The following is a 27,782-nucleotide window of genomic DNA, read 5'->3' as shown; positions in this document are numbered from 1 at the left end:
AGCAGCACAGAGGAGACCCTCCACGGTTTACCAGGGGCAGGTGCTGCCTGAGAACAGGTGGGGGACATCGGTGAGTGAATCACCAACTCTTCTCCACCAAGGCTAGGATTCTTTCCACTTCTCCCTGCTACATTTTCAAATTCAATTTGTAGTTCCTGCCCATGAAAACTACTGTTTGGTGTCTACAAGATTTGGAAATCTTTTCTTTGGAACAATTTTGTTGTTACAGGAGAGATGATACTTAAATTGTTTTCAGTTCTGTAAATTTTCTTACGTTTTTCAAAAGCCTGTTTTAATTTTCTTTTAATTTGTTAATTAAAAATATTTTTTAAGAGATAGGGCCTCAGTATTTTGTCTAGGCTGGTCTCAAACTCCTGGCCTCAAGCAATTCTCCCAACTCAGCCCCCACCGTCCCTGGGATTATAGGTGTGTGCCACCGCATCTGGCTCAAAAACACGTTTTAGGCTGGGTGTGGTGGCTCATGTCTGTAATCCCAGCACTTTGGAAAATCAAGGTGAGAGGATGACTTGAGGCCAGCAGTTCAAGACCAGTCTAGTCAACAGAGTAAGACCCCTCGCTCTACAATTTAAAAACAAAACAAAACAAAAAGCCAGGCATGGTGGCACTTGCCTGTAGTCCCAACTCACAATGGCTTGAGCCGTGATCACACCACAGCATTCCAGTTTGGGTGACAGAGTGAGACCCAATTTCTGAAAAAAATATACCCAAACCTTCAAACTCATAATTCACACATCATCATGAAAGACATCCCAGAGTATTATGTTAATTGAATTCAATTAAAAAATACAAAATTGGATGAACAGAATAACCAAAACACTGAAAGGAAAAACACCAAAACATTAACAGTATTTACCTTGGGGATTGGGACTTTGAAAAGTCTCTCCTTTTAGTTTCCTGAATTTTAACATTTTTATTTCTTAAAAAAAGTTACATATAGGAAAAATAAATGTGATCAAAAATATTTGTTATGATCATCCTATACCTTGAGCTACATCTTTAAGGAGCAATGAAGAATTTTGTTTTCACTCCTAAAATAACACATTAGCTTGTGTGTATAGATTGATGTGAAAAGAGTGGCTGGCAGTTCATCTAATATTTGACTCTAATTTTATGGCCATGGATTAGCCCTGTGATAGTGAATACAGGCTAGATTTACAATACCAGTGTCTTTTCTCTCCCGGGAAAGCATATTACACGGCCACTTTAGTGCCCGGGCAACCTCAACCTGAAAGCTCAGTAGCCTTTAGATCTACCCTCAAATATGAAAAAAACAAACAAGCAAGCAACAACAAAACACAGAACTAGAAGAGAAGGAATGTTTTGTTGCAATTTCAAATATGTACTTTATCAGCTTGCTTTCTTGAGCCATGCTCTTGACCAGAAATCCTAGGAGTGACTAGCTTATCAGTTGATGGAGGAAAGATATTCAAGGAGAAATCCACACAGACACTGTTAGCCAGTGGCCAGTGCCGAACACACAAAATGATAAGAATGTCAATGTTTAAAAGGGCTGGGACTTTTTGAAACAGAGAAGTATATGGACTTTATCAATGTGATGTTTTAACGAGGAGATAGAGGCCACCATTTTGCTTTGCCACACTTTTTCTTTTCTAGGGGCAGGGATATTTGTTTCAGAGGATACTAATTGTATCTCAAGTTGCAGTCAAGAAAAATTATTTCCTAGAATACTGTTGCTATCGCAACTGGACTCAGAATTGGATATTTTTGTAAAACAATAATACTGGAAGTATTTTACTATCACATAAAAATACTAATAATTTGAATTTTCCCAAATTTCCAACTTGTAAAGAAAAATCATTCAGATAATTTCTTTTAACAAATGACATAGGAGTGTTTAAAGTGAAATTTCTCTTCTCTACAATAGTAGGGTTTTCTCAACACAATAAGTCATTACCAATATAAAAGAATCAATTTGTATTTTACCTTTTAAGTTAAACATAATATATAGCATGATTCAGTCCCAGAAACATGTTCTGAAGTAGATAAATCTGCTCATAGTAACTTCACAAATGTTCCTTTGACTTTCAATTTATTATTTCAACTGTCTCTGGTGAGGGCATTTCATATGCTTATAAATCTCTTCAGTTTCTTTTTGTGTTTTAGTGCTTCATGTTAATGGACTCCATAACTGTTACATAAAACACATCTATCAGCAAAGGTTTAGGAACAAACATTTATATCAAGACTGTTTAAAAGTTGGCAGCCTTGGTGAATAGTAAATAACAGTGAATAGGACAGAACATAAATACACAGATCAATTTAATAACAGATTGTCTCCAAAGGATTAGAAACAGGGTTGTCTGAACTGTCACGGAAGACACATCTAGCACTCAGATCAATGCAGCATGAAGTAGGAATCATCAGGGTTTTACAGCATGAGATTTTTGTTCTTTTGCATTAATAAATTTACCTTAATTTTTGGAATATAATCAATCTCCTATTTCACCAGTTGCAAGAGCCATATTTACTTGTTCTCTAATTCTTGTCACTTCCTAATTATCATGCTCCATTGCAACTGTGCTTCCATGTTCTCTAAATTAACCATTTTTGACCAGTGAAGTTAGATATTTGCAAAATCTCTATCACACCTGAACTTCACAGATGCAGACACATTGAGGTTTTCGATGAACTTCAATTCCTCAGTTTTCTCAGTCTCTAACAATACCTCCCTCTCAGGACTATAGAGGATATTGTATACAAGATGCCTTGCTTAGTATTTCCCTTCTGCAATCTTTCTCTGTGGGCTGCATTCCTTAACATGGTTTTAAACCCTTCTCATGTACACATCCTACCTTTGAAATTCCTTCAGGGCATCTTCGTTTTCGTACCCCAGTGCCCAGCCTGGGTAAGTATCAGTGCTGCTGCCTCTCTTCTGGCTGATGGCTGAAGGAGCTCAGGGAGGGTGAGAACAGGGTGTCTTAATGATACCTGTCATTAACAGTGCTGGTTGGTTTTGTCCAGGTTGGCAAATAAAAGCAAGATTCGTTTTTAATCCCTTGAAGATTTTGTCACTGCAAGTTTGGCAGGGGCAGGTCCTAAAGGAGCAGAACATTTGCCTAAGTGATTAGCTCCAGAAAAAGATGCTAGGCACATTAAAGAGAAGAACAGTATGAGAGCCCCAGTAACTTCAGCCCTGATCTCAGGTTCTAGCTAGGAGACCCTATTGCCTCCTGGGTGATCCCAGGTGACTGTACACTTCCCTCATTCTAACATTTAAGGAAATTTCCCAAGCAAAACTCATTATTCAAATAGCTAGTAATTAACAAGGGTTTAGGCATTTACTTGCTAAAAGTGAATATAATTTAACAAAGGCATTTGTGCCAGTTCCATCTTAGTTTGAAAGGAAGGTAATATTTGACTTAACTAAGATATTATTTACATAAATGAGGGAAGAAATTAATATAGTGGACAAAAAATAAATAAAGGGTTTTATAAAAGACATTGACATGCAGCTTCGAGAGCCACATTTATTTTACAAGTATCAGAAATCTAAAACTTGCTTCTAATAAGCTAGGGGAAAAACACTAAATGTGACAAAACTGTACCCTTTGGTACTCATAAATGATTAATAAATGAAACATGAACAGTCTGTGATGAATCAAAACTACAACAAAAGAAGCAATCTACAAAAATGTTGTACTGTCATTGTTTATTTTAGTATTACAAAAGATAACGGCCAGCAGATTAGCTAATCTTCTTAAAATTCATCCATATACTGTTTGGATTTCATGTCATAGTCTCACATTTTATTTATAATTTTAATTGTACAATTTTACAGTATATTACTTCAAATGTCTTCTGCATATAAAACACAGTATACAGAAATATGCATAAATGAAAGTAATTGGGCTGGGCATGGTGGCTCACGCCTGTAATCCCAGCACTTCGGGAGGCTGAAGCAGGTGAATCACCTGAGGTCAGCCATTCAAGACCAGCGTTGCCAACATGGCGAAACCCCATCTCTACTAAAAATACAAAAATTAGCCCAGTGTGGTGGGAGGTACCTGTAATTGCAGCTACTTGGGAGGCTGAGGCAGGAGAATCACTTGAACCTGGGAGGCGGAAATTGAAGTGAGCCGAGATCTGCCACTGCACTCCAGGCATGGGGTGACAGAGTGAGACTCCATCTCCAAAAAAAAGAAAGAAAGTAATTGTACGAGGGTAGTGAGATTGATTATAATTGACTTTTCAAGAACTAATGACTGGGAATTTTCCAAACTTGGTAAAGAGTCAGAAATCCTGAGTCCCAAGTAGGATAAGTAAAAAGAAATCTACATATAAGCAAATTCTAATAAAAATTCTAATAAAACTGCTTTAAAATCAAAATATAGAAAGATAAATGTTAAAATCATTCAGATTTTAAAAAACAAATCACTTTCAAAAGATTTTAAAAAACAAATCACTAGCAACAATTAGACTAATAGTGGATTTTCCAACAGAAATAATGGAAGCTAAAAGTCAAAGGAAGTAACATATTGATACTACTGAAATAAAATAATTTTATACTGGGCAAAAATATCCTTCAGGAACAAAGTCAAGTAAAGACATTTTCAGGCAAATAAAAATAAAATAATTTGTCGCCAGCAGACTAGCAGTTAAGGAAATACCAAATGTACTTCTTCAGGCAGAAAGAAAATGACCACATAAATAAATCTGAAATGCAAGTAGTAATGAAGAGCAATGAAAATGTAAATATGTGGATAAATCTAAGTGTATATAACTATATTAAACAATAATAATTGTGTGTCATTGGGGTAAAATAAAATACATGACAACAAAGGCATGAAATTCTTGAGAAGGGAAAAGGAGGTAAGTGTCCTGAGCTTTTTACATTACTCAGAAAGAGGGTAAAGGTAACAAGTAGCAGTAGGCTTTAAGGAATCAAGAATATATACTGTAATCTCTAGTATAACTACTGAAAGAATAATAAAAGAATGTATAACGGACCAATCCAGTGGAGGGAGAACACAGGATATTAAAATCTGTCCCATTGAGTTAGAATAATGCAAAAAAGGAGAGAAAGGGGAACATAATATAGGGTACTAATAGCAAGAAAATATTATTCAGACTTTAGATTTAAACCCAAACATGTCAACAGGCTACATATTCAAGATAAAGTTTATGAAACTCCATTTAAAAACCGATTTATGCTATTTACAAAAGATATATTAAAACATAAGAACAGAAAGAGTGGAAATAGAATCTTTTTTTTGAGACAGAGTCTCGCTCTGTAGCCCAGGCTGGAGTGCAGTGGCCGGATCTCAGCTCACTGCAAGCTCCGCCTCCCGAGTTTACACCATTCTCCTGCCTCAGCCTCCTGAGTAGCTGGGACTACAGGTGCCTGCCACCTCGCCCAGCTAGTTTTTTGTATTTTTTAGTTGAGACGGGGTTTCACCATGTTAGCCAGGATGGTCTCGATCTCCTGACCTCGTGATCTGGATAGAATCTTATAAAAAAAAAAAATCCATGCATTCAGTAACCGTGATGTTATATTAATATCAGACTTTAAGGCAAAACACATTATTAGAAATAGAAGAATGATACTACATAATGATAATTAATCAAAAGATAATTTTAGATGTGTTTTCATTCAATAGAGTCTCAAAAAATATATAAAGAAACATATAAAGAAAAAATTTATAGAACTACAAGGAGAAATAGACAAACTAGAGTCACAATGAAATTGATTTTTAACACACTTCTCTCAGTAACTCTTATAACAAGCAGATAAAAGTAAGGAGAGAGATATGAATTGGTCTAATGAACACATATGTAGACTACTATAACGAGGGCAGAATCAAATAAATTGTTCAGATCCTATGTGATAATGCAAGTCTCTACATATTTTAAAAGAATGAAATAACACAGAATATGTTCTCTGACCACAATACAACTAAGTTAGAAATCACTGACAAAAGGATTTTTTTTAAATCATGTTTGGAAATAAAGTACTATACCTTTATATAACACATGGGTCAAAAAAGAAATAAAAATGTAAGTTAGAAAATACTTTCAAAGAATAATGAAAATATGACATATCAAAACTTTCAAGAAGTGCAAGGGGAACTTTATCATTTTAACTGTACATAGAGTACTATATAAAAAAAGAAGGGCTTTAAAAATGGATGAGTTAAGATTCTATCCAAGAAGATAGAAAAACAACAGTAAATTAAACTCAAAGAAAGCAGAAGGAAGGAAATAATAAAGTTAGAACATAAATTAATAAGATAAAATATATTGGATTCATCCGTTTCCTTGGTGAAACTGTACAAGGAAAACAAGAAAAGAAACAACCAATGTCAGGAATGAAAAAGAAGACATTACTACAGGTCCTGCAGACCTACAAAGTCATTAAAAATGTTTTAAACAACTTTATAAAACTATATTTTAAAATATAAATAAAATGGATATATTCCTTGAAAAATACTTCAAGTAAAGGTTGGACAGAATAGAGAATTTGAATAATCCTTCAACTATTTAAAAAATTAAATATATAATTTAGAATGTTACAATAAAGAAAATTCCAGGCCCAGATGGTTTCTAACAAACATTCAAGGAAGACATGGTAATCTTACACAAACCCTTTAAGAGTAGGGGAAAAAACAGCTACACATTTGCCAATTCATATTAAGAGGCCAGAATAACTCTAATATAAAAACTGAGATGAAATTCCAATAAAGGAAAATTTCAGGCTAGTCTCATTCAAGAATTTAGATGCAAATATCCTGAAAATAAGATTAGCAGATTTACCCACTAATACTGAAATGACATGTGGGTGACCAACTCAGTCTCAACTGGACAGCCAGAGCCACATTTTACCCACTCTTTTTTTTTCCTGAACTTCAGAAGAGAGTCTATATTCAGTTTTTGGTAACTTTGTTAATAAACCAATATTACCAAACCACATCTAGTAATATATAAAAAGGATAATCCATGTTGGACACATTCCAGAATGTAAGCCTGGGTTACGATTTGAAAATCAATGCAATTCATCACATTAATAGAGTAAGAGAATCACATAATTATTTCAGTTGATTTCAATAGATGATGTTAATAAAATTTAAATCAAATATATGCTAAAAACTCTCAGCAAACTAGGACTAGAAAGGAATTTTCTGAATCTGAAAAAAGATATCCCCCAAAAGGACCTTCAGCAAATATCATACTTAATGGTGAAACATTGAAAGCTTTCCCCCTGACACTGGGACCAAGACAAGGTGTATGAGCCTCCTAGGGCTGCTGTAACAAAGTACCACAAACTGGGTTACTTCAAACAAGAGAAATGCATTGTCTCACAGTTCTGGAAGCTACCAGCTGAGATCAAGGTGTTGGGAGGACCATGCTCTCTTTGAAGGCCCTAGGGGCAAATCCTTCCTTGCCTCTTCTTAGTTTCTGGGGGTTGCCAGCAATCTTTGGCATCCCTTGTCTTGTAGATACAGCACTCCAATCTCCGCCTCCATCCTCATATGGTGTTCTTCTCTGTGCATGTGTCTGTATCTGTTCTCTTTTAATGAGGACACAAGTCATATTAGAGTAGGGCAAACCCTACTCCAGTATGATCTCATCTTAACTTGATTACGCCTGCAAAGGCAGTCCAAATAAAGTCACATTCACAGATGCTGGGGTTTAGGACTTCAATATACCTTTTTGGAGGATAATTCAGCCTACAATACAAGGACTCTCACTGTTGCCACTTCCTTTTGTACTGCAGGTCCCAGCCAGTGTAAAAAGGCCAAAATAAGAAATACAAAATGTAAAGATTAGAAAAGAAGAAATAAAACTGTCATTATTCATGGATGACATAATTGTCTATGGAGAAAATCCTAAACAATTCACAGATAAATTATTAGAATATGTTTTAAAAGGTTGGTATATACAAGGTTAATACATAAAATTAATTTTACTACAATACATGACAATAGCATAAAAAACCATACACGTAGAAATCAAACTAATAAAATACGTGTAAGATCTCTGGGCAGAAAGCTATAAAATCTTATTGGGAGAAACTAAAGAAGACTTAAATATGCTATGTTCATGAATTAGAAGACTCAATATTGTAAATTTGCCAAGTCTTAAATGGTCTACAGATGCAGTGCAATCCCCATCAAAATCTCAGCGTGTGGAAACTGACAGGATGATTCTCAAGTTATATGGACATGGAAAAGCTGAAGAACAGTCAAGAATTTGTTGAATAAAGCTAAAAGGGTATGTATTACTGAATATGAAGAGTTATTATAAAGCTATTTTAATGAAGACAATGTAGTATTGGCACAAAGACAGACAAACAGGCCAATGGGACAGATAGGGTGCCGACAAACACACCTATGCATACATGGGCACTTGCTCGATGACAGAAGAACACTATGGAGTGGTGAGTTAAAGGGGAGACTTTTCAATAAACTGTACTGACATAAATGAATATTCTTATGAAAAAAATGAATTTTCTCCCTACCTTGTATTAGCCACCAAAATAGTTATATGCAAAAATATAGATGAATTTCACAAATATTTAAGCAAAAAGAAATACATACAGTAATACTCTCTTTAAATAAAGTTAAAACAAAATTAAACTATAGTGCAAGAAAAGTCAGGATTGCAGTTAATTTGGGCAAAAAAAAAGTGTTCGTAACTGGCAGAAGGTACAAGAGGAGTTTCCAGGGAGCTAGGAAAGATTTCATTTCTTTGCCTAGAGGGTGAGATGGCGGTAGCATAAAAAGACAGATTCATTCATTCAACAAATAATTATTGAGAAATCACTATATATCAGGTATTGCACTAGATCTGGGTCATCAAAGGGGAATAAATATAGGCCTGATCCCTGCTCTGGCCGTGCTTACCTCTGATAGCAGACAGACAAAAACAATTAATGAATACAGATAAATATACACAATCACCTCACAGTCACCTCATAGGGTAAGTGCTCTGAGAGATACCCTTGTCTTGCTACCCAAGGGGGACTCTTTCCTCATTGGGGGTGGGGATGAAGAGGAAAGCCATTAGGTCTTTCACTGGACTGAATCATAAAAATAGCTCAGAATTGCATTTCTCCTTTTCCTTACCCCAAAAAAGTAGTGGTTACTCCTTTTATCTTTAATGGTTCCAATGTCATTTTAGATCTACACTTAGTTATACCTAGGAATCCCATCTGACACTTAGAAATTCCATCTGTTAATCCGAGGAAAATCTTGGCTTGAAAGTAATGGCACCAGTCCCTTAAAATGGCACCTATGTGCGAATACCACTAATTTTTAGATAATTTTAGGGCTGTTACTCTAAAATAAAAAAGTTCTTTTGAAATTCTAATTAAAAAAGCAATGAGTTTTAAAATAACCCTTTCCATGTTATAAAATACTTCTATGCTCATTGTAGAACAGCTGGGAAATCAGAAAACTGCAAAAAAAAATTTTTTTTAAACCCTCAAAAATCCATAATTCTATCAATAGGTATCAATTCTATCTATAGCTACTGTAAACGTTATGATACGTCTCTTTCAATATTTAAATGCCTTGAAATATTTATTTTCACGGTTGAGATCAGAATTTCTATGTGGTTTTGTAACCCGAGTTTTCCATCTAAAAAATATAAGAACTTATTTCCCCAGTCATTTATCTTCCTAAACATAATTCTTAAGTTTGTAAAAATTCCATCCTACAGATATACCTAAAAGTCAGTTTATTTACTTTGTTTCCCCAGGAAAGAATCCTACATGACCATGGTTCTGGGCCCGTGTAAGTGCTGCCTTGTGAACAGTGTAGACAAGATCACAGAATCATCCTCCAAGTACTTAAAGCCAATGTAAAAGTTTTTCCAAGGCAAAGCTGGACTGTGAATCCAGCAATTTCCAGTGTTCCCCAGATGTGAATCATCTCAGTGAGAGGCCATTATTCGAGTGCAACAGGGCTTCACGCGTCCAGCGGTGTCAAAGTTCTGCTAAGCGTCCGAAGCCTAGCAAAAGGTTCCGATGGGCCATTGGAACTCAGCGGCCCCGGCGGAGGCTGCTCCCAGGACGGCAGCAATCAGACCGGGACCGGCCGCAGAGTTCCCAGTCCCGCGGAGCGCTAGCTGCCGGGCGGACGCGGAGGCCCGAGAGTCCTAGTCCTCCTGTCCAGGTTTAATCCGCGCCTACGCGGTAAATTCCACGAGGTGCTCCCAGCGTAGCCCGCCGCGCCCTGCTCCGCGCCTGGCCATCCGGGCTCCCTCCCGGCCCTGTCGCCCTCCGCACCCGCCTTAGGCGCAGCAGCCGAGCCCTGGCTGCGCCCTCTGGGCGCGCTCCTCCGAGTCCCAAGTTCGGGTCGCGAGTCTGAACTTGGGAGGAACGCGCCCCGGGTCCCCGCCCTTCCCGGACTGCCCCATCCCCATCCCCCGCAACTGGGAGCGCGCAGGCGCAGCCGGCCGGGAGTCCCGTCAGCGGTCCCGGAGCCAGTGGCCGCGCCCGTGCCGGTAGCGCCGCTGCCACCGCTCACCATGGGCCCGGGTCCTCGGCTGCTGCTACCTCTCTTGCTTTGCGTGGGGCTCGGCGGGCTTGTGTCTTCTTCGGGGGCCGGGGGCTTCCGCAAGCGAGGCCCCTCTGTGACAGCCAAGGTGACCGAGAGCGGCGGGCAGCAACTTCCCCTGTTGCGGGCGGGGCCCTGGGGGCGCTTTGGATACTGGGACCTCGGTGTCAGGGCGGGCGAGGAGGAGGCTTCCCGGGCTCAGGGGGACTGGAGGCGGCCGCCGGGCTGGGTGGGAGGGGGCTGCTCGCGTGCGGGGAGGCCGGCGCTCCCAGGGAGACCCTGGGGGAGCTGGGCTGAGGCCAGCCTGCCCCCGCCGCAGGCTGCTTGGACTTCTTGTCCCGGGTCGGTGGTCCGAGGTGATCAGCTTGTGGGTAGGAGAGGCTTCCGGAACCGGCTGGCCAGTTCTCCAGGAAGGAGACTGCCCAAGTACTTCCTTCGGCGTGGCCTGGGCTCGGGAGCGGAGCGAGAGGAATGCGGTGGGGACGGGACCCGCAAAGGAGAGGCACTCGGAGTCCAGGGCTTGCAGCCGCCCGCCCGCCGCGTGGTCTCCACTGTGGCCGCGGTGGCTTCGGGCAGGCGTTAAAGCGCCTCGTTCAGATGAGAGACTACCCTCCGCCTCTTTTGGGGAACCGTCGTCCTCTCCCGGGAAGGGGAGGTGCGCCTTCAACTTCGGCGGGCAGGTGGCCCCGGCTGTGGGCTACGCCAGGCCGGGCGAAGGCGGCACCTGTAGACCTGGGGCGGCCTCCACGGCGGGGGACGGGGGCGGAGGGCTGCCACAAAGTGCGTCTTTAAGGCTTCCTCGTGCTTAACTCCACTTCAGTTCTTTTTTCAGCATATTTAACCAAGGGTAGACGATAATGGGAGAGTGCAGGGAGAGGGAGGGGATAATTTGGTGCCCGTGATCACCACTTCTAGAAAACCCACTAGCAATAGTGTCTTGGAAACTGAAGCCGGAGGGGCGGGCTGCAGCTGAAAGTGGTCTTCATCAGTCTGGGGTTTGTCAGTGGAAACGATACTAATCAGGGACTAGAATACTTACATGCTCTACAGCAGGCGCCACCTGAGGACGGGGAAGACTAGGGGTGGGGCGGAGGAGGTCCAGCTCAGCATCTGGTGTCGCAGAAAGGCCATGCCACGCTGTGGGCGGGGTTGATAAACAGCCTGATGGTTTTGAGAAGCTCTGATCTTACTCCCAGCCTCTTGATCTTGTAGGCGTATCTAACTTTGGGAAATGATTTGTGCAAGGCCACAGAGCTGAATAGGGTCTCTGGAGATAAAGCCATAAACATAAAATTCGCACAATTATGAAATGTTAGAGGAAATAAACTTCAATATACGTTGGGTGACATTTTAAAATATCTGAAAAATGAGAAAAACCAGCGCAGGGAAGATTTAGGAGCCAAAGGGAACTGCATGTGCGTAGGTCCTCCAACAGGAAAGCCCTCCCTGCATTCAGAGGATGTGGAGAGGATGGTGTGGCTTCAGCACAGCATGAGAGGTGACTTGAGATGAGGTTGGAGGCGTGAGCAGCAGCGGGATCACACAGGGCCTTAGAGGCTGCAGGTAGGCGTGCGGGTATTGAGACAATTTTTCTTAAAATTTGAAGTCTTATTCTGCAGTCAGAGCCACTGAAGGGTTTTAAGCATAAGAATGGCATGATTTCGACCGGGCGCGGTGGCTCACGCCTGTAATCCCAGCACTTTGGGAGGCCGAGGTGGGTGGATCACGAATGTCAGGAGTTCAAGAATGGCATGATCTCAGTATATACTCTTGAGAAATTTATGTGGTCACTCAGTGGAGAGTGAACTGGGAGGTCATTCAGGGCACCATGCCAGAGTCCAGATGGTGGCTTGGATTAGGGTGGTAATCATTGAAATGGGGAGCAAGGAAAGGACTTGAAACAGATTTTGGAGGGATAACTAACAGGAGTTGCTGATGGTTTAGAAAGTGGGGTGAGGGAGAGGGAATAGGAGGAATAGGTTTGCCAAATAAGATACAGGAAGCCCAGTTAGATGTGAATTTCAGATTAACAGTGAATAAATGTTTTTAGTGTAAGTACATCCCCTGTAATATTTGGGAACAAGTTTCACCTGGGAAACTTTTTAAACCTGCTGATGCAGAGACCCGCCGCAGAGCAAGTCAATCACAATCTGTATGGGTGGGGCTCAGTATCCTATCGTTTAGAAGCTTTCGGTGATTCTGATGTGCAGGCAGCATGGGCTGGGAACCACTGGAAGATGGAGCCAAGAGAGGAGGAAGCTGGTGGCTGCAGAAGGGGAAGGGTTTGAGCATCCTAAACCCTTGTCGGTGACACTGTCACTGAGGGAGAGTTTGCATGTACCCTACTCTCAGAATTGTTACTTAACATGTCATTTTTTCCCCCTACCGAATTTGTCATTAAGTTCTGAAAGCTAATTGTGTAGGTGCGTCTTAAAAAAATCTGCTCTGTGAAATTACTTTTTCATGAACTTCTAAAGACAACTGAATCTATTGGGAAATGATGTTCAAAATAATTTCTCTGAGTGCAGGCAAGTACATTAATTGGCCATTGCTCTAGTGTATTGTTTTCCCCAGCAGTGTTTTTGTTTACCTGTGGTTTCATTTAAAAATAAGAATCTGTAAATAAGAGAGGTGTGAGGTGCTATTCTGCCCACATGGCCCATTAGTGGCATTAACTTCGTCCACACATCCTACTGCTTGGCCAGCCTGGCAGCTTCCTGCCCCAGCCATAGAGGCTCAGGTGGGGGCTCTGGCTCATTGGACTCCAAATCCACAGAATTACATTTGCTGACCTATATTTTTGAACTAATGCCATGGGATCTGTGCAGGATCCGGCATCAGGAGTGTGTGAAATAATGCCACCATCCTTCCAGCTGTACACATATTACAGCTTGCAAGCACATTAGCATGTAGTGGCCAGGAGGCTGTGGCTAGATGGCCTTGGACAAGTTATCTAGTGTCCACAGCTCCGTTTCCTCCTCTGTCAAATGGAGATAGAACTCATCCCTACCTGGGAGGGCTTTGCGCATTAGATGAGGTAAAGCAGATGTCTTAGTCCATTTGTGTTGCTATAAAAGAATACTTGAGGCTGGGCAATTTATGAAGAAAAAAGGTTTATTTAGCTCACGATTCTGTCAGCTGGAAGATTCAAGATTCGGCATCTGGTGACAGCCTCAGACTGCTTCCACTCGTGGCGGAAGATGGTAGGGAACAGGCATGTGCAGATCACGTGGTGAGAGAGGAAGCTGAGGGGTGTGGTGTCAGCTTCCTTTTAAAACCAGTTCTCATGGGAACTAACAAAGTGAGAACCCACTCAATTCTGAGATGGCACCAAGCCATTCATGAGGGATCTACGCCCATGACTCAAACACCTCACATTAGGCCCCACCTCCAACATTGGGATCAAACATCTAAACCATAGCAGCAGGTAAAGCACATAGTCCATAGTCCCTGATTGCAGAAGTCACTTGTTAGTGTTATTTGTGTTTATCTTCTGAATCCTAGTGTGACAGCGCAGACATGAATCATTTATTTTACAGATGAAGAAAGGAAGTTCAGAGTTTAATTTGCTGAAGGTTCCATGGCCATTGAGTAGTGGAGCTGCATTTGAGAACAGTTTCTTCCACATCACGGCTCATGTACTGGGTGTGTTCCCTAGTTACTTTGGAAATGGAATCAGGATTAATTCCACAGGGGTTTGGGCCAGGCTGTGTGAGTGCCTCCTCCCTTTTCCTCTACCTCCTCCCACCTCCAATGCTGTGTAATTTCCAAATGACTTTCAAGGGCAGCCTTGAGGGAAAAAACAAGTGACTGAGGTGCCCACCCCCAAAGTCTAGCATGGAATCCAATATCACCTTTCCCAGGAAGCCCACACTGATCTCCACAGATAATCACCACCCCTTACCATGACACCTCATGTGTACTTATCTTATAAAATCGGACTTCTCATTATATTATAGCATTCATGTATGTGTTTTCTGTTGGACTGAAGCTCCTTGAGGGTAGGAGCTTTGTAGCCCCAGCCCACCCCTGGCCTAGCACTGGGCCTTGTTCCCAGAGGCACTCAGCAACATCGAAGATGAATCTAGTGGTGAGAGGGTTTAGAGTGAGAGCGTTTGCTGGCAGCTGTCTCACCTCCTGTCTAGGAATGTGTGTGCCCAGGTTCTCCTTGAGTATCATTTGACATTGAACCATTTAACATTTGACTGCCTCCTTCTGCTGACCTTTAGCTGGCCCCCAGGGAGCTCAAAACACTGTTTCTGCTCCTTAGGGTCTCCCTGGCTAAACTGGGAGAGCCCTATTAACAAAAACCAGTTTAGCGAGAGGCAGCCTTGAAACCTGGGCTCTCACACACATAGTCGGGAAATCTTGGTAAATCACGTAACCGCCCTCATTCCACTTTTCTGATTTGTAAATTAGTGATAATAGTTCCTGTCCCACCTTTCCCGGGTGTGGTGAGGATGAATTATATAAGATGATGTGGGTTACCCACACTGAGACCACCACTAAGTCATGTTTGTTTCCTTCCCTCTTCCTTCCTGCTCCTCCTCCAGTTTCTGCCCCTTTGTTTAAACGCCTCTCCTGGCTGGGCGCTGTGGCTCATGCCTGTAATCCCAGCACTTTGGGAGGCCAAGGTGGGCAGATCACTTAAGGTCAGGAGTTCAAGACCCAGCCTGGCCAATATGGTGAAACCGTCTCTACTAAAAATACAAAAAGTAGCCGGGTGTGGTGGTGCACACCTGTAATCCCAGCTACTCAGGAGGCTGAGGCACAAGAGTCACTTGAACCTGGGAGACAGGGGTTGCAGTGAGCCAAGATTGTGCCACTGCACTCCAGCCTGGGTGACAGAATGAGATTCGGTCTGAGTAAATAAGTAAATAAATAAATATCTTTTCCGTCTCCCTCATACATTCCTTCCTTCACCACCCCAGTGCAGACCATTATGACCTTATTCTTGAACTGGTGTAAAAGCCTGCAGATTCTCTTTCTCTCCCATATGAGTAACATTCACAGAGCCTCGCTTGACCCTATTCTTTCTCTTCTCTCTGTTGCCTAACAAAACTCATGCTTAGGCCGGCATCTCTCCTCTGCCTTCTGGAACTGGTGGGCAGCTTCTTTCCTGGCCCCCCACCCACTCTAACCCCTAGTTGTGGTCAGAAGGGCAGCTTTGCTTCTCTGCACACAGGCTACATTTCCTGCCTAGATGCATTGGTTCCAGAAAGAAGTCTGCCAGACAGGGCTCACCCCCATCCTTGTTTGGGGAGATGACTCCCCTCCTCCCAGGCCTGCCTCCCTTCAAGCCTTCCTCCTTAGCCTCACTGTTCCTGCAGGCCTAGGCGTACAGTGTTTGGGGGGCATTTGTCACACACTGCCCTGTACTGTGGTTATGGGTTTGCCTATCCTATCTCTTTATTTTAAACTGCCTTAGGATAGGGACTCTCTTACACAGTTTGTGCCTTCACATTGCCTTTTACGTAACCTTGCATAAATACTTGTTGACAAAATAAGATTTGATTTTATCCTTTCCATTAGAGTTGGGAAAACCTGCTGTGTGTTCTCATGCTCACTCATGAAGCTGAAGGATATTTTGATTTGAGGAAAAAATTATAATAATACATGTGCTAGGCTATGTGTAAAAAAATGTGATTTTTGCTGAAGAGTTATGTTGGGTGACAGGTACTTTTTGTTCATCTGCTCATGTTGCTCTCCCAGATCTTACTCCCTTCCTTCCTAAACATTCACAGGTTTTGTTTTCTCTTCTTTATTTTAAAAGTCCTATTCAACATAGTGTTGGAAGTTCTAGCCAGGGCAATCAGGCAGGAGAAAGAAATAAAGGATATTCGATTAGGAAAAGATCAAGTCAAATTGTCCCTGTTTGCAGATGACATGATTGTATATTTAGAAAACTCCAGCGTCTCAGCCCAAAATCTCCTTAAGCTGATAAGCAACTTCAGCAAAGTCTCAGGATACAAAATCAATGTGCAAAAATCACAAGCATTCTTATACACCAATAAAAGACAAACAGAGAGCCAAATCATGAGTGAACTCCCATTCACAGTTGCTTCAAAGAGAATAAAATACCTAGGAATCCAACTTACAAGGGATGTGAAGGACCTCTTCAAGGAGAACTACAAACTACTGCTCAACGAAATAAAAGAGGACACAAACAAATGGAAGAACATTGCATGCTCATGGATAGGAAGAATCAATATCGTGGAAATGGCCATACTGGCCCAAGGTAACGTATAGATTCAATGCCATCCCCATTAAGCTACCAATGATTTTCTTCACAGAATTGGAAAAAACTACTTTAAAGTTCATATGGAACCAAAAAAGAGCCTGCATTGCCAAGACAATCCTAAGCCAAAAGAACAAAGCTGGAGGCATCACGCTACCTGACTTCAAACTATACTACAAGGCTACAGTAACCAAAACAGCATGATACTGGTACCAAAACAGAGACGTAGACCAATGGAACAGAACAGAGCCCTGATAAATAATACCACACATCTACAACCATCTGATCTTTGACAAACCAGACAAAAACAAGAAATGGGGAAAGGATTTCCTATTTAATAAATGGGTGCTGGAAAAACTGGCTAGCCATATGTAGAAAGCTGAACTGGATCCCTTCCTTACACGTTTTTTTTTGTTTTGTTTTGTTTGTTTTGTTTTGTTTTGTTTTGTTTTGAGACAGAGTCTCACTCTGTCGCCCAGGCTGGAGTCCAGTGGCCGGATCTCAGCTCATTGCAAGCTCCGCCTCCCGGGTTTACGCCATTCTCCTGCCTCAGCCTCCAGAGTAGCTGGGACTACAGGCACCCGCCACCTCGCCCGGCTAGTTTTTTGTATTTTTTAGTAGAGACCGGGTTTCACCGGGTTAGCCAGGATGGTCTCGATCTCCTGACCTTGTGATCCACCCGTCTTGGCCTCCCAAAGTGCTGGGATTACAGGCTTGAGCCACTGTGCCCTGCCTCCTTACACGTTATAAAAAATTAATTCAAGATGGATTAAAGACTTAAATGTTAGACCTAAAACCACAAAAACCCTAGAAGAAAACCTAGGCAATACCATTCAGGACATAGGCATGGGCAAGGACTTCATGACTAAAATACCAAAAGCAATGGCAACAAAAGCCAAAATTGACAAATGGGATCTAATTAAACTAAAGAGCTTCTGCACAGCAAAAGAAACTACCATCAAAGTGAACAGGCAACCTACAGAATGGGAGAAAATTTCTGCAATCTACCCATCTGACAAAGGGCTAATACCCAGAATCTACAAAGAACTTAAACAAATTTACAAGAAAAAAACAATCCCATCAAAGAGTGGGCAAAGGATATGAACAGACCTTCTCAAAAGAAGACATTTATGCAGCCAACAGACACATGAAAAAATGCTCATCATCACTGGTCATCAGAGAAATGCAAATCAAAACTACAATGAGATACCATCTCCACACCAGTTAGACTGGTGATCATTAAAAAGTTAGGAAACAACAGGTGCTGGAGAGGATGTGGAGAAATAGGAACGCTTTTACACTGTTGGTGGGAGTGTAAATTAGGTCAACCATTGTGGAAGACAGTCTAGATCCTCAAGGATCTAGATCTAGAAATACCATTTGACCCAGCGATCCCATTACTGGGTATATACCCAATTATAAATCATGCTACTATAAAGACACATGTACACGTATGTTTATTGCAGCATTATTCACATTAGGAAAGACTTGGAACCAACCCAAATGTCCATCAATGATAGATTGGATGAAGAAAATGTGGCACATATCCACCATGGAATACTATGCAGCCATAAAAAAGGATGAGTTCATGTCCTTTGCAGGGACATGGATGCAGCTGGAAACCATCATTCTCAGCAAACTATTGCAAGAGCAGAAAACCAAACACCGCATGTTCTCACTCATAAGTGGGAATTGAACAATGAGATCACTTGGACACAGGAAGGGGAACATCACACCCCGGGGCCTGTTGTGGGATGGGGACGGGGGAGGGATAACATTAGGAGATATACCTAATGTAAATGACGAGTTAATGGGTGCAGCACACCAACATGGCACATGTATACATATGTAACAAACCTGCACGTTGTGCACATGTACCCTAGAACATAAAGTATAATTAAAAAAATAAAGTCTGGAAGGCTCTTCTAGTGTGTTGTACAGTGTTTCTTTAAGGTTTCATCTCTGGCTTCCTGGTGTTGCTTTGTTATTGCTGGTTATTGAATTTACACCTTGGCTTGCAAATCCCTTTGGAGAAACTGCTTCTGGCAGAAGCCAGCTCTGCACTGACCTGGCTCATGGGTGTGTTGAAGCTGCCTCCTATCCCAAGCCATGCTGAATGGCACTGCTTTAATACACTGCTCCATCTCAAGGGCAGGGCCCTTCATGCATTCTCTAAAGCTCTTCTATATAAGTAATAATAAAAGTTTAGCTGCTTTGGCCATGTAAAAATTGTAAAATGCCACATGGAACACTAAATATCACATCACCCTGTGACAGACGTGCTGATGTATTGGCAGAAGCTCTTGTCTTGAGCAGAAGCTTGACAGTCTTTACTTAGTGATTTTTCTAAACTGTAAGACATCTTTTTTCCTTGACAACCCTTCTTATATTTTTTAAAGCCATCTCTTGAATGTCTTTTTTTACCCATTCAAACAGTAAATTGGTTCATATAATCTAAACGCGCTAATAGAATGCCCTTCGACTCTGTGGCCTTTTCAAGCGTTCTATGTCAGAATCATCTTAGCACAGTGATTTGTGAAGCAAAATGCATATAATGTTGTTTCAGATGAGACAGTTTAAAACAAGTCCAAGAGAACCTGTATGGTTTTACCTGCAAAAAGAGGACCCACATTCACTTCTGGCTATGTGTTTTCTTTTTTCTGTTCTGAAATATTGGGTTAGGGAAAGCAAATTCTACCTGGGTAACTTGGGAACAAAAGGACTGAATTCAGTGTCTGAGTTTACAGGGTGATGGCTTTGGTCAGGACCCAAGCTTAATGTCTGCTGTCCTTTGGAAAGCTGGGGCCCTGGTGCTTTACTGTGCTTGGACATGAATGGCAGGCCTTTTGAAGGACTGCTGTGTTTCATCATTTTCATCATCTCCTGGATGGCAGACATCTGTTGAGAATTCACTGCAAATTTAGGACTGTTTGAAATTACAAAAAAAAAAAAAAAAAAAAAATTGGATGGTTAGCCTGTTCCCTCACAATCTTTTTTTTTTTTTTTTTTGGTCCTGCCAAGATTAGAGAGCATTACTTTCTAAGAGAGCAACATTTTCTATTCTAATCTTCATCCATAAAGCCAGGAAATGGGAAGTAGCAGCAGTGTTTCTCTGGGGTATGGGAAGAGAAGAATTACTGAAGACTTCATTGGCCAACCCTGACAGAATTGAGTCAGCCTTTAAACTCAATACCTGGTACAGTGCCAGGCCCATGGGTGGTGGTTAATGTTTGTTGAATGAATATTTGTGAGTGAGATGCACCCACGCAATAGTTTTAAAGTACCTTTAATTGATGTCATGCTCCTTTATAAAATACTGATGGGCAGGGCTTTTGTATGTGGATCAATTCTCAGATTTTAATTTTGGCTTACCTTATATTTGTGCTTTTCCACCTTATAACCTTCCACTTTGCCTTTCCACTGCACACAGGTTTTCTTTGATGTGAGGATTGGAGACAGAGATGTTGGCAGAATTGTGATTGGCCTCTTTGGAAAAGTTGTGCCCAAGACGGTAGAAAATTTTGTTGCTCTAGCAACAGGAGAGGTATGTCTCAGTTTTATTTCCTTTCAACTGGATCTTCTTTCTTTTAAGACAAATATAAAGATGTCTTCTGAGAAAATAAGTATTCAGTTAGTATCTCAGATGAACCTTACCACATTTGACTTTATTTTCCAATAAAATATGTATTATCTGGGCACTCAGTGACCTTAGGCTTCTGGAAATTCGGAGAAAATAATCATCAAGTGAAAATAAGGGGCCGGGCGCGGTGGCTCACGCCTGTAATCTCAGCACTTTGGGAGGCCGAGGCGGGCAGATCACGAGGTCAGGAGATCGAGACCGTCCTGGCTAACATGGTGAAACCTCGTCTCTACTAAAAATAAAAAATAAAAAAAAATTAGCCGGGCGTGGTGGCAGGTGCCTGTAGTCCCAGCTACTCGGGAGGCTGAGGCAGGAGAATGGCTTGAACCCTAGGGGCAGAGCTTGCAGTGAGCCGAGATTGCGCCACTGCACTCCGGCCTGGGCGACACAGAGAGACTCCGTCTCAAAAAAAAGAAAAGAAAATATGGTTTGCTCTCTTTTAACTTATTCACATTAATACTTTACTTACATATTTATTTTTTGGTCAGCTAATGATAAATTTCTCTCAGTAAACCATAGCTGGGACATAATCAAGTTCTGTAGACATTTTATTTAATTTTCTCAGTTTGTCCTTTCTAGATCAACACTGAGTTTATCTTTCAGTATGGCCTCTGTTACTTGTTATTCAACTGAAATAATCTCTTTAGAAAGGATATGGATATAAAGGAAGCAAGTTTCATCGTGTCATCAAGGATTTCATGATTCAAGGAGGTGACATCACCGCTGGAGATGGCACTGGGGGTAATGTCTTTGCATTTTTTCCTTTCCCATTTACCAAACCGAAACCTAAGATTAAGCCAGTATATGAACCCAGTCCATTGAAATCCAGAGCTAAGGAACACAGTTGTAAAGACGACTCTACCTCTTTAAGAAGCATGGAGTTTGGGGGACTCATCTCTAGCAGCATCTCGACAGGTATGAGGGAGGCGTCCTCATTTTAAGCAGGATTGTTTTGGTGTTTATTGTCTTTCCATAATCGAGCTGTATTCATTTTGCAGTTATTAAAATACCAGACTACTAGTCGGTAGCCATACAGAAAAATATCTTCCGTAGGAAGGAAAAGGTGTGGAACGTGAAGCTGCATTCCCCTGGGATGGCAGCGCACTACAGAGGTGGGCATTGCAGGTAGAAAACGGGCCTCACACCAGGAGGGTGAGACTAGAGTTAGCAGCAGGGTCACAGTGCACTTTCTTCCTTCTTTCAAAATCTTTCATCATATTGACAAAAAACAAAACCAAAAAACAAGTCCAAGAGAACTTTTAAGGTTTAACCTGCAAAAAAGTGACTCACACTCTTGGCTCTGTGTTTTCTTTTTTCTGTTCTAAAATGATGGGTTGGAGAAAGCAAATTCTACTTAGGTAACTTGGGAACAGGAGGACTGAATCCAGTGTCTGAGTTTACAGGGTGGTGGCTTTGTCAGGACCCAAGCTTACTATTTGCTGTCCTTTGGACAAAGCTGGGAACTAATAATGTTTTAAAGTTAAAGTAATAGCTGAGTTGTCAGAATTGTAATGCGAACTGACTCTTATAAACAAAGTTGGCGTTCAATAAAGTAGAAATAGTTAAATTTAGAGAGTTTCAAATCTCCTTCGGCTTATTGTTTCTCATTGAGGATTATAGCTATCCAGCTCCATACACTGTTTTCTCTTAAAAGTATAGTGAGTTCTTTTCTTGAACATACACTATATATGTAACTCCAAAGAGTTTAAATTTACTTTAAAGATTTTTAATTCAACAAATACTGGTTTGGGTGGATATTTGTTGTCTATTTTTAAAGCAACAGGACATTTTCAAACACTATTTCTAATTTTATGTTTATTGCAATGGTTCATTTATAACAAAAAAATGACTGCTATTAGGTGCTTTGATTTGCCAGGCACTTTGTGAAGATTATTTTTAGTTCTTACAAAAATGCTGAGAGGTATGGGAATGTAGACTGGAGTGGAGGAAGGCATTTAGGTTACCCCAGGCAATGGGATTTGCTGAGGATGCTTGTGGATCTCACTGGAAAACCCTGCAGCGCTGGTGCCCGTGCTCGTGCCCTTGGTGCTGGCATCTCACCTTCCTGCCATAGGAATGGTGCCGCCAGGAATGGTGACTGAGCTTCACTCTGCCCTCTTCTCTGCTACCTTTTTTTTTCTCACTACTTTCCCCGCCCAGTGTGTGTCTTGCCTTAAAATTCTCTGAATTTTGGAGACGATGTTTTGGGCAATTTAAATATAGCCTAGACCCTTCTGTAGGAGCACTCTCCTACAAGGCCACTTCAAGTGTCACTGACCAACCAGTTATAAATTGCTTGGCTTATATCCACTTCTGGGCTTTTTTTTTTTTTTTCTTTTGAGACACAGTCTCACTCTGTCACCCAGGCTGAAGTGCAATGGCATGATCTTGCCTCATTACAACCTCTGCCTCCCAGGTTCAAGCGATTCTCCTGCCTCAACCTCCCAAGTAGCTGGGATTGCAGGCACCCACCACCAAGCCTGGCTGATTTGTTTTGTATTTTTAGTAGAGACGGGGTTTCACCATGTTAGCCAGGATGGTCTCGGTCTCCTAATGTTGTGATCCACCCGCCTCGGCCTCCCAAAGTGCTGGGATTACAGTCATGAGCCACTGCTCCCAGCCTACTTCTGGGTTTTCTAACTGAATCAGAATTTTGAAGTTGGCAACTGACAGATAAGGGGCCCTGCAGAAGGGGAGATGGGCCTGGCAGACCCTTGAGGTGTTGGAGGATGGTCAGATCCTTCTCATGGTTTGTGGATAAAGGTCTTCCACTCTGCCTGCTGCTTTGCTAGAACTCCAGACCTCCTGCCTTGCTTTGGTTCTCCTGTTCAAGGCTGACCACTGGGTGCTCCCAATTGCCATCATCCTCTGGGTCCTGATGGGTCCTGAAGTTGCTGGGACCAACAACTTCCAGATCAGCTGCTATTGTTCTTGGTGCTGAGGCAAGAAAAAACACCAGCTTTAGAGTCAGAAAGTCAGATGTTCAAATTCTGCTCTGCTGTTTTCAAGTTTTGTAACCTCTGTTTTCCACTGTAAAACAGGACAGAGAATACCTACTCTTCAGGGCTGTTATGAGAATTCACTGTGGGTGTATATTGAATGCTTGGTGCATCCTGGTTGGGTGCTGAGTAACACCCAATCCTGGATAAGTCACAGGACTGTCCTGAGCTTTCAGCCTCAGGAAACAGGTACACAGCCACTAGGATGGCTCACACACCTTTTCATCTGGCTTTAGGATGTTTTCCTGACCTTCAGTTCCTTCTCACTTCAGAGCGAAATCATGGTCCTGCTTGATCAAGGTTTGGCCCTTGGTTTGAGGCCAGAGAGCATCCCGCCATCCTGTGCCATATTTAAGGCTTTCTTTGTTCATTTTAGGCCCTAGTGCCCTGCTTCCTTAAGGAGTTAATTTTATTCCCTCCTTCACTTCTCCTTATGTTTGAACATGTATTCCCCATCCCTACCTCCTATAGGGTTCCAATAACTGATTCCTCTAAGGCCTTATGAACCCTTTGAAGAGTTGACTTTTGGAAGACATCTGTTGACTCTCTTCCTTGTTTTGTCTCAGGTGTGAGCATCTATGGTGAGACATTTCCAGATGAGAACTTCAAGCTGAAGCACTATGGCATTGGGTGGGTCAGTATGGCCAATGCTGGGCCTGACACCAATGGCTCTCAGTTCTTTATCACCTTGACCAAGCCCACCTGGTTGGACGGCAAACATGTGGTATTTGGAAAAGTCATCGATGGGATGGTAAATTGATACACTTTTTTCCTTTCAAAGCTTCATATTTTTATTGAGAGTACTTTCAATAATTTATTTTAATCTTAAAATATGCTTGTTAGAGATCCATTATATAGCTGACTGGCCTCTTCAAAGGGGAATAAATTATATATGGTATGGCATTTTAATTATTAGGGTCATTGGTGCAGCAGCTAGGGACTTGACAAGGAGAAATTAAGGACTTAAGTTGATTTATTTTACTACTTGATATAAATGTAAAGCCCTTTTTAATGGAACCAAAATATACCAGGACTCCATATATATACACAATGGGATATTATTCAGTCTTCAAAAGGAAAGATATTCTGAGGACATTATGCTAAGTGAAATAAACCAGTCATAGGAAGACAAATACTGTATGATTTCATTTATATAAAATATCTAAAGTGGTCACATTGATAGGAACAGAAAGTAGAATGGTAGTTGCCAGGGGCTGGGGATAGGGGTAAATGGGATGTTGTATTTAATAAGGCTTTCAGTTTTGCAAGATGAAAAATTCTGGATATTTGTTGCACAACAGTGTAAATATACTCAACACCACTGCACTGTGCACTTACAAATGAGTAAGATGGCACATTTTATGTTATGTGTTTCTTACCAGAATTAAAAATAGTTAAAGCAAAACAAAACAACCCCAGAATCCCATCTGGTTCAGCTCAGACACCCAGGTTACATTCACAGAGACATGGTACAGCAACTAAAGATTATCGAAGAGAATTTGAATCTATACTGTTGGGTCTCAAAGAATGTCAAAGCAGTCCAATTCACAACCCATAGAAACACATCGTAACACCCTCCTTCCCTCTGTTTTTCAACATTTCTGCCTCACGGATGCCTAAAGTAGCTCTCTCAGCTCCTAAACTGGTTACTGTAAAGTCTGCCCACCCCAGGCCTGGACCATCCTTGTCTCCCTTGCCCTCTTCTAAGTTTCATTTTATTTTGTTTCCATGTGACTTATTCTGCCTCCCTCATCCAAATGTAAATAAACCAGTCTTGCTCACCGCAGTTCCTTCACAACTAACTGCTCTTCTGATTCTATCCAACACAAGTTTGGGAACTGAGCTAGTAGCCTCAAGGCTATTTGGGAAACCCACCAAAAACCTACTTTCTTGGTCCTCGACCAGTCCTAACTTCCTTCAGTGTGAACTACGGCACTGCTGGGCTTGTGAAGCCTTCCAGGGTAAAGAAAGGCGCATTCACAGCAGTGTAGGGGGCTGGTTACATTAGTATTGGGCTCAACTTATAGGTTAATGACTTGGGTCGCCTTTAAATGGACAAACCTAGAATTAGGTCCATTTCTGAATCTGCTTTCTGGCCCATACATGTGAAGACCTATTATAGCATGGAGTTGAAACTGACTCAGACTTCATGTTAACTGTTAACCAGGTGAATGGAAATGCCTTTTACTAGAGCTGAGTGTTTACAAAAATATCTACTTTTTTAGAATATAAAATGCGTATTTAAAAAGAAGTGAGGAAATATACCAGTGTGGTCTCTGAGTAAGAAGGTCATGGGTGAATTTTATTATGTTATGTTTATATTTTCTAAATATTCTAAGTTTTCTACAGTTAGCGTGCGTGATCTTAGTAGTCATAAAAAACAAACCAACCAACCTTATTTCCTTCCCACTTGGGCTTTTGGAGTTGGCTTTGGTTTAACCTTTGGATTGCTATAGCTGCTGGTCAGAATTAAACCACGTGTCTACTTTTCCCTCACCAGACAGTGGTGCACTCCATAGAGCTCCAAGCAACTGATGGGCACGACCGTCCACTCACCAACTGCTCAATTGTCAACAGTGGCAAGATAGATGTGAAAACGCCTTTTGTGGTTGAGGTCGCTGACTGGTGACACAACTGGCAGAAAACAAGGATACGCTTTGGCGGGGTGTGTGTGTGTGTGTGTGTGTGTGTGTGTGTGTGTGTGTATGTGTGTGTGTGGGGTGTCTTTCAATTATTTGCTTTGTTTTGTTTTTTTCCTTTTTTACTTTCTATTTTCTATCCCAGATCACAGGAAAGTTATAAAAATCAAACCATCAGCCTTTAGTTTGCTTGAACTTTAGTAAACCAACTGCTTAGGGACTTTCAACTTAAATATATACACTTCCTCAAGTGGTACTATTTTTAAAGTAAAAAAACTTTGAATTGGCTATTTTTTTAATGCAATAATGTTTTTTTCTGAATTCATTATGATCCCCATATTGGGTAATGCTGAAGATTTGTCTGAAACAGATGAGGATATTGAGTTTATTATTTTGTATCCAAACAGAAATTCAGGTAAAGGGAAATTTGACTAGTGTAATCTGAGATATGTCATAGGGATTTCTTCCTAACAAAAAGGTGCTTTGCTGTTCTTTATATTAAATACTTTTTTACATAGATCAACTCTTTTTGCAATACTTCTTAAAAATGTAAAGTTCTTTAAAAAATATACAAAAAATACACACACTTTAGCATTAACAATGAACAGATTAGAAAGATTTTATAAATCAAACTATAAACACAATTAGATAACTCAGAAATTATGCCCATCCACATCTCATATACTTAAGCTGATTATTTACTTATTGTTATTCAGTGTAACATTTTTAGAAAGTTATCTTGAGCCCAGTTGCAATAGGAATATTTTTTATTACTTACATAAGGGGATTAAGACTCAGGCTATAAGGTCTGGGGATGGTGGCTCACGCCTGTAATCCCAGCACTTTGGGAGGCTGACACAGGAGAATTGCTCGAGCCCAGGAGTTTGAGACCAGCCTGGGCAACAACAGTGAGACCCTGTCTCTACAAAAACCAAAATTAGCTGGTCATGTTGGTGCACATCTATAGTTCCAGTTACTCAGGAGGCTGAGGTGGGAGGATCGCTTGAGTCCAGGAGGTCAAGGCTGCAGTGAGCTGTGATTGCCCCAGGCAACAGAGTGAGACCCTGTCTCAAACAACACCACCACCACCACCACCCACTCAGGCTATATTTAAACTAGATGAGGCCAGGTGTGGTGGCACATGTCTGCAGTCCCAGCTACTGAAGAGGCTGAGGTGGGATGACTGCTGAAGCCCAGGAATTCGGGGCTATAGTGAGCTATACTGATTGGGTATCTGTACTGTTTGGCATCAATATGGTGGCCACTGGGGAGCATGGGACCACCAGGTTGCCTAAGGAGGGGTGAACTGGACCAGGCTGGAAACAGAGCAGGTCAAAACTTCTGTGCTGGTCAGTAGTGGGATCATACCTGTGAATTGCCACTGCACTCCAGCCTGGGCAACATAGCAAGACCCTATCCTTTTTTAAAAAAATAACTAATGGGAAAGTGAAATTCTACTGGGGCCTTGTCATAACATACCTGGCTATAATAGAGTGTGCTTGATCTCTGTTCAGATGGGAAGTGTTGTCTGTTAGAAAACAGTGCCATTGCTTCTCATCCAGGACTCATGCAGTGAGGATCCATCTCGAGTTGTATTCTAAGAAAATTGCCTCAATGAGAGATGAATTGAGTATTCCCACTGCTGATTCGCAAATTGCTACAACACTCTTGGACAGCAATTTGTTAATTTTTTTCCAACAAATACTTTTTGAGGGTCTTTGATCTGCC

At 41.5% G+C, this 27,782-nt stretch overlaps 2 protein-coding genes and 1 long non-coding RNA gene across 8 annotated transcripts in view; 1 reads left to right on the top strand and 2 right to left on the bottom strand.

Moving 5' to 3' along the window:
- Positions 1-916: 916 nt before the first annotated feature.
- LOC135971410 (uncharacterized) lies at positions 917-4,171 on the bottom strand. The gene is made up of 2 exons (XR_010587583.2): positions 4,047-4,171; positions 917-3,077 (listed from the first exon to the last, which is right to left on the bottom strand). It is a non-coding gene; the product is annotated as an uncharacterized lncRNA (long non-coding RNA).
- Positions 4,172-10,439: 6,268 nt separating this feature from the next.
- PPIC (peptidylprolyl isomerase C) lies at positions 10,440-26,577 on the top strand. The gene is made up of 5 exons (XM_005557624.4): positions 10,440-10,626; positions 20,207-20,320; positions 21,064-21,157; positions 23,982-24,166; positions 25,916-26,577. Exons 1-5 carry the CDS (start codon positions 10,510-10,512, stop codon positions 26,042-26,044), a joined length of 639 nt encoding a protein of 212 aa, XP_005557681.3. The 5' UTR covers positions 10,440-10,509; the 3' UTR covers positions 26,045-26,577.
- Positions 22,215-27,782, bottom strand: part of SNX24 (sorting nexin 24) — a 192,001-nt gene continuing 186,433 nt past the window's right edge. For all 6 annotated transcript variants that reach the window (XM_015451818.4, XM_065546682.2, XM_045394158.3 and 3 more), the window contains one exon: positions 22,215-23,353. In XM_015451818.4, coding sequence (XP_015307304.1) covers positions 23,332-23,353 — 22 coding nt within the window. In that variant the 3' untranslated portion in view covers positions 22,215-23,331. The remainder of the gene's footprint in view (positions 23,354-27,782) is intronic.

The sequence above is a fragment of the Macaca fascicularis genome, chromosome 6 (genome assembly GCF_037993035.2).
Source record: "Macaca fascicularis isolate 582-1 chromosome 6, T2T-MFA8v1.1".
Taxonomy (NCBI): Eukaryota; Metazoa; Chordata; class Mammalia; order Primates; family Cercopithecidae; genus Macaca; species Macaca fascicularis.
This window is presented reverse-complemented; position numbering and strand designations above follow the sequence as displayed.